General features: G+C 37.9%; 1 protein-coding gene across 2 annotated transcripts; it reads left to right on the forward strand.

Annotated features, from left to right (window-relative positions):
- Window positions 1-1,510: 1,510 nt before the first annotated feature.
- LOC120469291 (potassium voltage-gated channel subfamily A member 3) lies at window positions 1,511-12,538 on the forward strand. Of its 2 annotated transcripts, none has more exons than XM_089124298.1 (3): window positions 1,511-3,119; window positions 4,909-5,531; window positions 12,122-12,538. In XM_089124298.1, exon 1 carries the CDS (start codon window positions 1,529-1,531, stop codon window positions 3,083-3,085), a length of 1,557 nt encoding a protein of 518 aa, XP_088980424.1. In that variant the 5' UTR covers window positions 1,511-1,528; the 3' UTR covers window positions 3,086-3,119; window positions 4,909-5,531; window positions 12,122-12,538. The 2 variants fall into 2 exon arrangements, with proteins under 2 accessions (XP_088980424.1, XP_088980425.1); XM_089124299.1 differs by having other exon boundaries at window positions 1,519-3,119; window positions 12,119-12,538.
- The last annotated feature ends 3,211 nt before the right edge of the window (window positions 12,539-15,749 follow it).

The following is a 15,749-nucleotide window of genomic DNA, read 5'->3' on the forward strand; positions in this document are numbered from 1 at the left end:
TTTGTAGCATCAGTTATGCATTTTATAAATAAGTCAAAAATATTCTTAAGTAAAAGAAGATGGGGAATTATGTGTCGTGACGTGCTTTTTAAGTGCCAAATGGTATACTGTTACAGCAGCTTTTTGATGTGTTTTTGCCACGTTTGGACAGGCAGGGATGCAAACAGCGCGCTTTTCGGCGCCTCCCGCTTTTTTCACGTCAGTTTGGGTGACAAAGTCATCTGAAGTCATTCCATAGCTTAATGTGAGGGACGGAAGTATATTTACATTATTAAAGTATACGGAAACTCGTTTTCCCTCCTCTGCGGCTGTCAATCATTCTCCATTTATATTCAAACAGCACGCGTGCCTCTTGGATGCACGGTAAAACTCTCTCCAATATGATATATTCACGTTATAAATGCATGATCTGTAGATAAAAGGCTGTATATTCGCATAGAATTACTTTATTTTCTTGGAGTTTGTTGCTGTTTTTAAACGACTCACTACCGTGTGCTTGTTACTGTTAGATCACACATATCACAAGGACTATGAATCGGCATCAAACGCAATAACTGTGAAACAAAGGAACAAATCGCACTTGGATTTGTGCGCTCAACATTTCTTCGATTTGTGACATGAGCTTTTAAATGCGCACTTATGAAGCGCAGTGCTGCTGCACACTGTGACTCCATGTTGCTTTGAGCACATCATTCTGCACCCGCGATGCGCATACACGCTGTGTGCTCTGTTTTTCATGTTATCATGGGTTTGCGCACTGAAATATTATTAAAACGCAATATATTTTGTGTTACCTAGCCTGCTCAATACATTTTAAATAAGCATTTAAAATTAAATATTTATTTGTAGTGTAGGCTATATATGCACTTCTGAGTTCTTGACATTAATATATATATATATATATATATATATATATATATATATATATATATATATATAAAATTGTGACATGTATGATTGCCTGATTGAATTTTAAAAGAGAACTAATAGTAATTTGTTTTTATTAACATATTTAGATTTTATAAAATTACTGTGCAGATTTTTTCAAGAATTACTTTTTGCTGCTGATGTATACACTCATTAAGTTTATTAAAAATTCATAATACATTTATGTAATATTTAAATGTGCTAACTGTAATCTTACACTGCAAAATAATAACTTAAAAATGATTAAATTCATCACAATTATGTAAGTATCTGGAAATTTGCTGTGGGGCAAGGGCCCTATATATATATATATATATATATCATATAATACATATCATTATATATAATATAATATATATTAGTAGGGCCCTACTAATATCATTAGTAACATTAAATATTACACAATAAACCAAAGTATATCAGTAGGAGTTTGCTTAAGTCTTTCTGATAGTTTTCTACACAACAGTAGAATACAATTCTGAAATTATGGTTTATACTGTAGTTTTGGTGTGCCACCCCAAGATTTTAACTGGCCCCATCTGGCCACCCCTATGAAAAATTCCTGGAGGCGCCACTGCTGCCCCTCCACATAAACAGCTGTATGGACGACCACCTTAGCCTCCTCCACTCGCCTCCGCCTTCCTCGAGCAAGCACCGGGGCAACAACCTCGTGAACCACGGATACACCGAAAACGAGCAGGACAACATGACAATTGTTGCTTGCGACAACATGCTGGAGGAGTCGGCGGCGCTGCCCGGACACCAGTCGCTCGAGCGCTACGAGCCGGACCACGAGTGTTGCGAGAGAGTTGTCATCAATATCTCGGGCTTGCGATTCGAGACGCAGCTCAAAACCCTGGCCCAGTTCCCCGAGACCCTGCTCGGCGACCCCAAAAAGCGAATGCGCTACTTCGACCCTCTCAGAAACGAGTATTTCTTTGACAGGAATCGCCCGAGCTTCGATGCCATTTTGTATTACTATCAGTCAGGCGGGCGCATACGGAGACCCGTGAACGTGCCCATTGACATTTTCTCCGAAGAGATACGCTTCTATGAGCTCGGGGAGGAGGCCATGGAGAAATTCCGCGAGGACGAGGGCTTCATAAAAGAGGAAGAGCGCCCTTTGCCCACCAATGAGTTTCAGCGACAGGTGTGGTTGCTGTTTGAGTACCCGGAAAGCTCGGGTCCCGCCAGGGGCATCGCGATCGTCTCCGTGCTGGTCATTTTGATATCAATCGTTATCTTTTGTCTGGAAACGTTACCCGAATTTCGCGACGACAAACACGAGAGGATGGTCGCCCCGCACGTGAACGGAACTCTCCCGTACTTCACGAGTCCCTTCTCAGACCCGTTCTTTGTCGTCGAGACTCTTTGCATCATCTGGTTCTCGTTCGAACTGCTCGTCAGGTTCTTCGCGTGCCCGAGCAAAGCCACGTTCTCTAAGAACATCATGAACATCATTGACATCGTGGCCATTATACCGTATTTCATTACTTTGGGGACGGAGCTCGCTGAAAGGCAAGGGAACGGTCAACAGGCGATGTCCTTGGCTATTCTCCGGGTCATCAGACTTGTGCGCGTGTTCCGGATATTCAAACTCTCGCGGCACTCGAAAGGACTCCAGATTCTGGGGCAAACGCTCAAAGCCAGCATGCGCGAGCTGGGCTTGTTGATATTCTTTCTCTTCATCGGCGTCATCTTATTCTCGAGCGCCGTCTACTTCGCCGAAGCCGACGACCCCGACTCGGGCTTCAGCAGCATCCCCGATGCGTTCTGGTGGGCGGTGGTAACCATGACAACCGTGGGATACGGCGACATGCACCCGGTCACAATAGGGGGCAAAATCGTGGGCTCCCTGTGTGCGATTGCGGGCGTGTTAACTATCGCTCTCCCAGTGCCAGTCATCGTGTCCAATTTCAACTACTTCTACCACCGAGAGACTGAAGGAGAGGAGCAGGCGCAGTACCTGCACATCGGCAGCTGTCAGCCTCTGTCCTCCTCCGAGGAGCTGAAGAAGACGCGCAGCACCTCGTCGCTCAGCAAGTCGGAGTACATGGTCATCGAGGAGGGCATCAACAGCGCCTTCAAGCAGCCCAACTTCCCCGCGCAGAACGACCAGAACTGTGTGAACATTAAGAAGATGTTCACGGACGTCTAGACGCGCGTGTCTGCGCGATATGGCAACGCTGCAGGTTAATGTCATCCTGACAGGGCGCAGAGGGAATGGTTAGCTACATGTTTTACGCGCCAGTCCCATGCAGTGTGTATCACCTGTTTGATTGAACCATTGTACTGTGAGGAGAAAGCCTCTGTCGGCTTTCACTATATTTGCTGTTTTTATACATTCATACATGTAGGCAATATGTGTGTTTGTGTGTGTGTGTGTGGCAAGCCGGCTTCACATTTATTCCTTAAACTAGTAGGCCTATTTGTTTTTAGTTTTTTTTTACTTTTAGTAGTATTTTTGATGACTAGTAAACTATCTGCCATTGAATTATGTCAAAGCACTTCAGGCTAGCCTTTAGTTACATTTTAATCTTAGATATTATGATAAGTTAAAGGTGCAATTGTACCAGGTGAGCTATACAAACGTTACTAACTATTGGGATAGACATCAACATATCTAATAAATAAGTAATTGAAAAGCTGGAACAAGTGCCAGCAACAATTATAATACATCATTAGAAGTGAATAGTTTAATCCAATTATCCTCTGGAAACTTGCTCAAGTTTCTTGTTATTTGGTGACTAATATCTAATTTTTAGTATCTAGTTTACTGGTTACTGGTTATATATAGGTTATATACTGGTTATATACTGGTTACTGGATATATATATATATATATATATATATATATATATGAAGAGTTCAGATGCAAAAGCCTCTAAGTGCCATTTGAAATTTTCTTCTAGAATGATCATTTTTATCAAGCTTGTATATTTAAGTTCAGTGATTTCACTTAAATTGCAATGATAATTACCTATTAATTGTTATTTAAGTGAAATTACTTAACTTAAATATACAAGTTTGATAAAAATCATCATTAAAGAAGAAAATTTCAAATGGCATTTAGAGGCTTTTGCATCTGAACTCTTCATATATATATATATATATATATGTGTGTGTGTGTGTGTGTGTACAAACACATAGTAAAACGTTTAAAAAGTTAATTGAATGTTTTTGAAAGAAAGACTGCATTTATTTGATCAAAAATACAGGAAAAATGTAATATGGTGAAATATTATTTAAAATAGTTTCTAAAATGTAATTTATTCCTGTGATCAAAGCTAAATTTTCAGCATCATTACTCCAGTCTTCAGTGTCACATGACCTTCTGAAATCATTCTGATATTATGATTTATTATCAATGTTCGAAATAGTTGTGCTTCTTGATTTTTCAGGATTCATTGACGAATCAAAAGTTACAAACAACCGCATTTATTCAAAATAGAAAACTTTTCTAACATGAATCATTAATACAATTTTTGAAATCAATTTAACACATCATTGCTGAATAAATGTATAGATTTATTTTAAAAAGAGAAATAAAATAGGCTACTTAATATAGTACATTGATAATACATCATCATATTGTTATGATTTCTGAAGGATCGTGTGACACTGAAGACTGAATGATGCTGAACATCCAGCTGTGCTGCCTTTAAATCTTTCCAAACTGTTGACCAGTATTAACTAGCTGAAGGGCAAAATGTTAAAACGGCTTGCCACAAAATCAGTATAATATCGTTGATGATGACAAGTGATTAGCTATTCAAATGCGCTCATTGCGTCGTATAGTTTGACATTAAATGGAAACTTATTCCAGTTTATTCGCACCACAATAGGGACAGAGCGCTTATAATAATGCAAGAAGATATATTTAAAGGTGTCGTGTATTTTCTTACATTAACACGGACAAGTGTTGCTAGATAACATCTCACTTTTTGTGTGCTTCTGTTGTGTGTTCGTTGTCCCGTCAAGAGACCGTTCCTCCAGATCAACCAGTGAAAGATGCTAAATGTGAACTTTTTCTCCGTTAGTGCTATTAGTTATCATTTAAGCACAAGTTCAGAGACTATCTATGATGCCGATCACTGAAGTTCAAGACGAGGAGGAGGGGAAAGATCAGACACTGAACGCGCTTGCCACTGGATACGTCTCATCACGTTGGAGTGATGCAGTCTCCATAGCGACGGTATGGTTCCTCGGTTCCATTGTTGCCATGGAATCTTTTTTTTTTTTTTTTTTTGTTTCCTCAGTAATACGCCAGAACGTTTTCTGAAGTCTGGCTGAAGATTTTGCTATCTTGCTGGATTTATGAACCTAAGCAAAGGGGCCAACACGATCAATCATAGTAACTGTACTGGAGTATTGGCATACCTTCAAAAGACTATTAAGCCACGCTCTGGGATACTAAAGTGCAATACGTGAATGTTTCATCACTGAATTGTTATAGACCAAACACAGACTGAAGTGCAACATGAATGTGTGTGAAGCAGCGCGCCTGCGATACACTGATCCTTCACAAGAGGCTGCTGTCTCTCCGCCAATCGCTCCGAGTCTCCCATAGGATCATGGACATCTGGCCTTGTCTTAAGAAACAGGTAAATCATACATTCATTACACTTCATATTAATTATCAGTAGCTTTCAAAGGCTACAGTAGTCATACTTTTGTGTTGGTTTGCTCCTGCGTGGACGAGTTGATGTCATTTCTGCACGAGCAGTGATTAAAAACATATCATGACACGAAATGCAAAGCTAGTAAGGCCATATTAGTCAAGGTATGGTGTTAAATACAAACGAATACTATTTTATCCAAATTTGGCTAATCCTGCCCCACCTTGATTCACCTTGAGTTGACATTGATCTGAAAGTGTGTGTGTGTGTGTGTGTGTGTGTGTGTGTGTGTGTGTGTGTGTGTGTGTGTGTGTGTGTGTGTGTGTTTGTGACGTCACGACTGTCCTAGTGCTGCCACCTTGTGTCTCAATGTTACAGTGCCTTAATGCCATTTCCATTCATTGCGACCGTTTTTATATTTTAAATATTTAAATAAGCTGTAATAAATATATTAGTAATGATTATATTTTAGTATATTAGTAATGATTATATAATTAACTGCATGTAACATAACAGCGAATGTTTTATGTTAAAACGTTAAAAATAGCAATTGTTTCCAAATTTTTTGGATGGTTATATTTAGCCTATATGGCTGATGAAATTTTGCATCAGTTTTGCATCATAGAAATAAGTTACATTTTAAAGTGTATTGAAATAGAAAACCATTATGTTAAATTGTAAAAATATTTCACAATATTACAGCTTTTTTCTTCTGCTTGATAGAAGAGACTTCTTAAAAAAAGACATTTTTTCTTTTAATATGAGCATTTTTATTGTCCTATGTTTAAGTTCAGTAATTTCACTTTAGTAGCAATAACAAATATTGAAGTGTCTTATTTTCATAAATGTCACAGAGTAAAATAAAAAAATAAAAAAAACAAAACATAAAAGTCCTCATTTGAAACAAATATTTCTGAAAAATTTCAGACAAACTTGTTTTTTACAAACAGAAAAGTCTCCACACACACCAAAAGTGTGATACAATCAATATATTTGACTGTATCACTCAAGAAAACAATTCTGTAATCCTTATCAAAACTGAATAAATTAATAAATAAATAAATATGTTTCTTCGATAAAAAAAAATATAAATCTTTACATATATATAAATATATATATGAGAGAAAGATAATAATAGAAAACTATAAATAATATGTAACACATTATAAAAATGTGTAATTTAATATAAAAACATGAAAAACGGTTTAGAATTCAGTTTTCATGAATGATGCTTTATGAGTTTAATGCTTTTTAAATACTTTTGTGTGAAACTCATTCAAAGAAGAATGAGATTAGATTACAGTATGGAAAGTACTGCGTAATTAAGACAAATTTGTAGTGTAACTTCTGGTAATTGTAGTGTACCTATAAAGTACTTAAAGTATAAGGGATGCAAAGTTTGGGGAATAAAGGGGTAACAAGCAGGAGAATAAAACAAATATTTATACTGTAAGTATTATAGAACTGGGGGAACTTAGTCTACTATTATAAAACAACAATCTTGCATGTGAGAGCAATTTAGTGAGAACACACACTGTGTACTTTTTTGTAATTATTGTGTACCAATAAATATTGTATAGGCTATTTAAAAAGCACAGGGTACATATCTATGCATTTATACAGTTTGTATGCAGCAAAAGTGCAGATGTTTAAGTTTGGGCTAACATGTTTCAAGGCAAGTAAAACTATTGCATTTTTTTTAAATACTGGGAAATATACTCTTATATTTCATGTTCCATGTTACAGGGTAAGTGGTGCTTGTTACCCTCTTGTTCTGTGTTGTTACAGGGTAAGTACAGTAAAAATTCATACAAACAATCTAATATCACTGATTTGGAAACCTTCATTTGAAAAAAAAAAACGTATTACAGTTAGTCTGAAGCGATAAAGTTTAAAAGTCAGTTTAAAATAATGTGATTTGTCTTACAAACACCAGACGTTTCACTTCAGAAGACATGTATCCACCCATTGGGGTCGTATGGATTACTACAGTTGCAGTATGCTGTATTTAGATGGTTTTTTTTTTTTTTTTTTTCTAAAAACCTTCATTTGTGTTCATTTGAAGAAGGAACATCGAATACATCTCGGATGGCATGATGAGGGTAAAAGATGAGTAAATGGACCGGACATATTTCCGTGTGTGCGACATTTTCTTTTAATATATAATGCAGAATAGCAAAGACATGATTTCTTCTTCAGATTCATCAGTGGAAAGAAAGAAAAAGAAGTGGAACAAAAGGAAGAACCCAAGCAAGAGAAAAAAGGGGAGACAAAACATGTTACTGTCTGTCAAGACTTAAACATTTGAAATGAATTGTTGATTAAAAAAAAAAAAACGTTTAAACGAAAAAATAAGTATTGTAAATCAGTTTTGAATTGAGTTGTTTTTTCAAATAAAGGTTTCCAAGTCAGTGATATTAGATTATGTGTATGTATGTAGGCTCTTTTTATACTTACCCTGTTACTACATGAAACAAGAGCATCTTTCCCCAATATTTAAGCAAAAGTTGCAGTGCACTTTTGTTAAAAAAGATTACTAAATGCATAGATACATTATGTACCCTTTCAGTTTTTAAAAAGCATATATTGGTACACCATTATTACAAAAAGGTATGCAGAATAAGTTCCTCTTCTATAATACTTTCTATATAAATATTTGTTTTATTCTCCTGGTTGTTACCCCTTTATTCCCCAAACTTTATACCCCTTATTCTTACATGTAAGTACTTTATAGGTACACTATCATTACCGAAATGTGTAAAAAAAAAAAAAAAAAGTAAAAATCCCATTTTATGTCACCATTTTGGTGATCAGTGTTTGCTTTAGTTGGTGTCACAGAGAGAATTTCACAGAGAGAATCTGTAAAATATTACTTAATATTTTATGTATAATTACACATAACCCTGTAAGAATAAAGACACAATAAATAAAGTAGAATCGACACAAAAATACAAGCAATTACCTGTAAATTTAATAGTGGACCTTTAAATTACAGCAATCATCTGTAAAATATCAGACAGATCCACTATATAATGTCAAAACGGCAAACTTCTGTAAAAAATACAGACCGTTCTCTGTAACTTTTATTTTATTTTTTACATTTTTTTTCAGTGTATGCAGTACATTCCAGGCTAATCTAAAGCGTTACCGGAAAAAAAAAATCCCAAAAGAAAATAGCATGTAAGCTGTTGCACTTCTCAGTTTAGATATCATTCCACTGACAAACAGTATCATACTGAAATCTGTCAGTCAGCCTGTACTAGTTTCTGTAATCATTTCTGTTCAGTCTATGATCTAGTAGCGTGTCACGCGTGAAGGTCTTCTTAGTTGAGATGCCTGTTTTTCTGATATACAGTATCAGATCAAGTAAGAAATCTCGAGATTTCATTTATGACACACAATTGCGTTTTAATGCAGAGAGACGTGCAAACCGCTATCCATCTGATCTTCTGCAACATTGCTCACGTCATTGCAAGGAATCTAGGACAAGCTGTGTTTGTTAGAGAGCTCTTCTGCACGGCTGTCTTCCTCTGTGCTGGCTATGTGTAATTTGAAGCAATCTCATGCTGTCTGCACACACTTTCCCATCTTCTGGGGACGTTAATGTGTCCTGTGCGACTCTCTTCTTTGACTAGTTTAGCCTCAGAGACATGATTCTGTGCTTTTAAAGGGCTTCGCTGGTTTCGCCTGCCATGTTGCGTAATAGACCTGAATGAAAGTCCTCCTCGTGGAACACATTCAGGACAAGATCCTCTTCCTGATTTTAGGTCGGGTCCAACGACCGTGAAGAAACAATGTGCCGAGATCGGTTCATGCTGTTATCGACACAGTTTTGGGACTTTTTCACAGGACTTTTGATATTGCGTCGTATAACACAATCTGAATGTAACTAATTCTGCTCTGTTTTTGCAATGCGAATGATGGCTAACATCAGATCAGATTTTCATTAAGTGATACGTGAGTATCAGTGTTCGGTGAATACTTACTGACCCATCTAAAAATGCCCAAGCAACCGTCCAGAACACCCTATTGTGTCAAGATTTGTTAGATTCTGTATTTTCGTCAGTTTTTGCTGGTTTCTGCATTTAACTGGTAGAATGTGACTTTATTTTGGTAACACTTTACAATACGTTTAATTGGTTAACATTAGTTAACTACATTCGTTAAAATGAATGTGTGTGTGCGTCAAGTAGGGTTGCCAACTGTCCCGAATTAGCCGGGACGTACGGTATTCTGGGCCTAATGTATTTGTCCCGTCCCGATTAAATAGACTGCTACACTAATCTAAGCACTGACTAAGACAACAGACGCACGACACCGGTCATCATCCAATCACAACACACACTCACCCGCATCAGACCATACCAATAACAAACTCAACATTGAGAATTAGACTAATTATTCTTTTGTGACAAACCATTGTTTGATTTGCGAACAGAATCTTCTGGTGTCTGGACACTCCCGGTTCGATCCGGACTCACGCTAGATCATCATATCAGAATGATTTCTGACTGTACGTTCACACCGCCGCCGACTTGAACGTCAAGGAAGCTCTGGCCGCTCTGTCAAGGACGCTTGTCAAAAAGTACGGGCAAGCTTGTTGACGCTTTGGACTATTTGAAGAACGCTTTGAATGCTCTGATGTTGCAGGGAGAATAGAAGTGTCACAACATGAAATTTAATAAACAGAAAAAAACAAGCAATACATTGAAGAAACCTTTTATACTGACAGCATGTTTATAACATTTTTATTTGAAAAAAATTGTATTCTTTGCTGTCAAATCGGTGTCACTGTGAGCAAATGAATTGCGTTCCCGCTTTGAAACGAGCGTTCATAAATATTTCAAATAAAACTTCCCTATAAGCAAACAAAAGCCCTATTCGCATTATCGGGATTAGTATTATCTGGTGTCCTGTAGTAATATGTAATAATTACGGAGTTTATCTGTGATCTTAATCCCTTGCGAATCGGCCATGCGTAATTTGTAAAGTAAAAATTCCCCCGCAATTTACCTACTATACAGTATTTGGCCAAACACCGAGGTCCTGTGATAATACTAGTCCCGTGCGAATCGACATCTCTGTGATTTGGCTGGATCGTATATCATTTTTTCAAGGTTTTTGTTTCATCTGCGCCTTTTTATCCATCTTTCGCGGAGAATAGAGGCTGATTTGGAGTGTTTTGATAGTATTTTGGGTGCGGGGTCATTTCGCGAGTAGACTACAACTACACAATTTGCAGAAAGAGAAAGCTGAAAACCATCAGAAGCAAGAAAACAAAAAGAATGATTAACGTTAGATGGAGATGAATGACATGTTAAGCAGCATACGGTAAGGACAATTCTTCTGTTTATTCTATACAGCAAGACGTAATAACGACAAGACATTTTAAATGACATCATATCCGGGAGATAAGTCAGTAAAATCACAGGCTTCGCTTATCCCGTGCGAATGCGCCACACGAAATTCAGATGTGGGCGAGTAATTTCAAATTCACACGTGGTCCCCAGGTAATACAAATCCCGTGCGAATAGGGCTAAAGTCATGTCATAAATGATAGGAAACCTGTAGGGAACACAGACAGCAGCGGCGATGATTAGCTTCTCTTCCATTTTCTCGGAACTAATGTTTTGGTAGGAACAAAAATTTACATTGTATGTTTCTCCAACCCGATCTCACGGGAATTCGTACGAATTTTACGAGGTGGCTAATTCGTAACAATTCGTACGACCTCACTCGTAGGAATTAGTACGATTTTGCTAAATCGTACATATTTTACGAATTAGCCAATTCGTATGAATTCGTACGAATGACCTACCCCTGACCCCGCCCCTAAACATAACCATCACGTGGGTTTAGACAAATCATACAAATTCGTACGAGTGAGGTCGTATGAATTATTACGAATTAGCCACTTTTGAATCACTCTGAAGAATTCGTACGAATTGGTCGTGAGATAGGGTAGGTTTCTCCGGAATCAGCCAGAGTGAAGGACGTCTAGATTCCGATTGGTTGCTGGCGTTTTGCGTCTGCTTGCCGCTGAACCAAGTCACAGCTCATTACTATAAAGTTAGGCTTCCTTCAACTTGGCGTCAAATTGACGTCAAAACAGCCAAAACGCAATGCTGATGGATTTGACACTCCTTGCAGCTGAGAAAAACCAGCTTCCATTGAAAATGAATGACTTCCGGCCGCTTTGGAAGCTCAAGTCGGTGTGAACGTGGAGTAATGATGCTGGAAATACAGGAATGCATTACACACATTCGGAAGTATATTCAAATAGAAACCTATTAGTTAAAATTTTAATACAATTTCACAATATTACTATTTGTAATGTATTTTTGAACAAATAAATCTAGGCTTGATGAGCAAGAGACTAAAAAAAAATCATAAAAAAATATATAATATAATAGCTAACCGTTGTGGCAGCGAGTCTTCTACAGACGTGAACCATTTTGTTTTTTGTTTTTTTTTTGAAAATGTACCAAGATTTGTGCCCTCTAATATCAGCGATCTTTTTTTTCTTTTTTTGTCATTATTTCATGCAGTCTTTCTTTCTCTTTCTTGCACAGCAGTGAGGAAGAAGGAAGTGGAGGAAGCTTTAACGGAGGCCGGATTGCCTGTGTGGACCCCAGCTTGCCAAACGTAGGGGCTCGTGGACTGTTCCCTTCTCTTCCACATTTCTAGGAGGAGGTGCCTTCAAAAAAAACAAAAACCCAAACCCTTCCAGCCTTCGGGCCCCGACTCGTCCCCCCCGTCCCGGCTAGACCGACCCGCCACACCACTTGCCTTTTCTGTGTTCAGTATTCGTTCTCTTTACCAAAAGAAGATGGACTCCAGTGTTCATGTGCTGTTTCTGCTGCTAAATGTAAGATTCTTAACTCCACGTAAGTGCTCCTTCACGGCGTTGTGGAGGGCTGTGCTAGTTACGCTAGCTCCATCAGCTGTCATGTGTCGTCTTTGACGTTGCTGTATAAACCGATAGTCATAAACGTGACGCCTCCTTGTCATTTCTGAGTGGTGTTGGTTACTCGTGGCTTACTCTGGTCCCATCTGTTGGTGTGTCACATCATATCATTCTAATGGCCATTATTTACATGTGGAATCCCTTCTCGTCATATCACATTCATCACGCAAAGGTTGTTGTGTTGTGTTGATGCAATGTCCTGACTATTGCATTGAGGACAGTCAAACAATAAGGCACCATACAAGAGGCCAGGCTATATTGTGAACATAGTGTTTTCTTCAGCCGTTCCTCCACGGGACATGTTCGTGTTTTCCAACGCATTCTCATCCCAAGGCGTTCATATACAACGATTTTGCCAATGCGTATACACGCTTCGGTTATGGGTAGGTTTAGGTCTGGGGTAGGGTTAGACCACTAGGAGGCGCCCTCTGGCCCATATATATCTGTGTCTCATATTGGCGCTAAAGGGTGCTATGTGCGTTGGATGTCTACGCATTTGCAAAAGCTGTGTATTCTGTCTATGCTACTCTGTCTATTTCGTTCTGTTTGTGTGTAAATGTTGCGGTTGGATGATTTTAGCTGGTAGACGCTGCTATTAGACGCTGTGACGTATGGAAGCCAATTCAGTGTAATTGTGACTCACAAATTTGACTTTAGATCTCACAATTGATGACATTGTGACTAAATCACAATAGCGGCTTTATATTTTACATTACTCACTAAACTTTTTCTTAAAGGTGCCCTCTGAGTTTTAAAATCAAATTATACAACATATTCCATACCAGATGGGGGCAGTATACCTCCAGAAATACCTCCGCGGCCACGCGCACTCTCATGTCTTCAAACAATACGGGCGAGTGCTGTGTTGCTCTGTCTCTCTCCAAATCAAATCAATTGACACGATAGTAAAAGGTTGGAAGACCGCAGTTTCACGTGGAGCATTTGAAGATTTTTACAGATGAATGAACAACATCTCAACACTAAATTAAAAAGGCCGTCTCATAGACAAGTCGGTGCATTTCGACGATATGGGAAAATTAAAGCCCAGGCTATTATTTCTAGTTTTATGATATTCGTTTTGTTCATATTACATTTTTATCATAAGTTTTAATTAATTTGACAGACAGCATTCCCTGATGTGGACCAAGCTAGTGTCTTCCAGAGCTGCTAAATCTCACAGCACTTTTCACACACTCTCACGCCACACATCAATTTTGTCATGCACAGAAAAGGACACGAAGACAGATGTCAGCTCTCAGGTTCTGTTCATTTTATTACGAAATTCAAACAATAAATACAGTATTGGCGCTTTACACAACAGATCCCTAACGCACGTGAACCGATCATCTCTACTAGCAAATGGTAAAAGAACACGAACACTGTTGAAAGATACAGTATGTTACAACTTACCAAAATGTATTCCTCATGCATAATATCGACCAATAATTTTTTGAACTCTTCCCTGAACTGAAATGTAGTAGTGGGCTGTATTTTCCACACGACTGACATCAGGTTCAAGTACACACAAGCCAGCGCGAGCGCGACTCACTCGTGTACTGCAGTTTGGCTGGTGGTAACGTTGCCCGCCCGCATACCGCCTCCCATGGCCGAAACTGGTATTACGACACCTGCCGGGCCGGGGCTAGTAATTTAGCATGCTAATTCAGGTTAATATCTCGGCAGCACTATAACTTGTCAGTTTTTTAATGACATCATCAACCTTATTTCTTCTCAATCTTTTGATGTGTGTAGCTCATTTTTGGGATATTTTAACCTCAATTTTTACAGATGGCACCTTTAAAAATGGTGCTTTATTTCTCTGACTTTATATCGCAGAACGTGATATCGCGAAATAATTTCTCACAATGTGACTTAAAGGAGTAGGTCATTTTTAAAAAAAACTTTTGCTGATAATTTACTCATCCCCATGTCATCCAAGATATCCATGTCATTCTTACTTCAGTCGAAAAGAAATTAAGGTTTTTGATGAAAACATTCCAGGATTTTTGGAAGAAGGCACCTCAATGGATTTCAATGGGAACCAAATGGTTCATGGTCCAAAAGACAGTTTCAGTGCAAACTGCTCAAAGGGCTTTAAACGATTCCAGACGATGAATAAGGGTCTTATAAAGCGAAACGATCACTCATAAAAAAAAAAAAAAAAAAAGTTTATATTTTTATAAGCTCAAATGGTCGCCTTGCTCTGTTCTGTGATGCACGTTCGTGACTCCATCAAAATGAACAAATCTTTACCCGAGTCAAATCGTTCATTTCGTTTGTTGAATGAACCAAATGACACAAAAAAAGATTCGTTCATTTTGATGAATGAGTTTGAACGGGAGAGTCACGAACGCGCATCACAGAACAGAGCAAGGTGAGCATTTGAGCTTATAAAACTTAAATTTTTAAACTGTTATTTATTTTTTAAATGAGTGATCATTTCACTTGATAAGACCCTTATTCATCATCTGGAATTGTTTAAAGCCCTTTGAACAGTTTGCAGTTTGCACTGAAACTGTCTTTTGGACCGTTTGGTTCCCATTGATGTCCATTATATGGAGAAAAATCCTGGAATGTTTTCATCAAAAATCTTAATTTCTTTTCGACTGAAGAAAGAATGACATGGATATCTTGGATGACATGGGGGTGAGTAAATTATCAGCAAACGTTTTTTTTAAAAGTGAACTACTCTTTTAATATTTCACAATTGTCATATTGGTGAAATTGGTGTTTTCAATTTTTTTCTTAGTTTAATTTTCTTAGTTTAAATTGTATCTCACAATTATATTTTTTTATATATTTATTTTAATTCTGTGGCAGACAGTGCAAAATTAGTCAGCAACATACAGTGCGAATACTGAATTACAAAATAGTGTAGTCGATTTTTTTAGTGATTATATTAAAAGCGTGACATTGATATTTCAGCTCGTTCTTATAAGGCGTCATATACTGATGCTTTTACCAATGCGTATACATCCAAAACACATGGCACCCTTTGGGCCAGAAGCCGCCTCCTAGTGGTCTTTTCCCTCTTTGCTGCCTTTCACTTCACTGTTTGTGTTAGTTGGAACTGTGCATCATTATAGAGCACAACAGTCAGTTTTGGGAAGTAAAAACTCCATTCGTTTTCTCCATATTCAACGATAACTTATAAGGACTTGCCTTAATGGTATTATTTAAAAAAAAATAATCATGTTTAGCAAAATAATTAATGGAAAAAAACTACATTACCCATG

This window comes from Pimephales promelas, chromosome 20, assembly GCF_988280905.1.
Source record: "Pimephales promelas chromosome 20, fPimPro1.hap1.1, whole genome shotgun sequence".
NCBI lineage: Eukaryota > Metazoa > Chordata > Actinopteri > Cypriniformes > Leuciscidae > Pimephales > Pimephales promelas.

Coding starts and splice junctions, on each gene's coding strand:
- LOC120469291 (XM_089124298.1), top strand. CDS start 1,529: ATGGACGACCACCTTAGCCTCCTCCACTCGCCTCCGCCTTCCTCGAGC.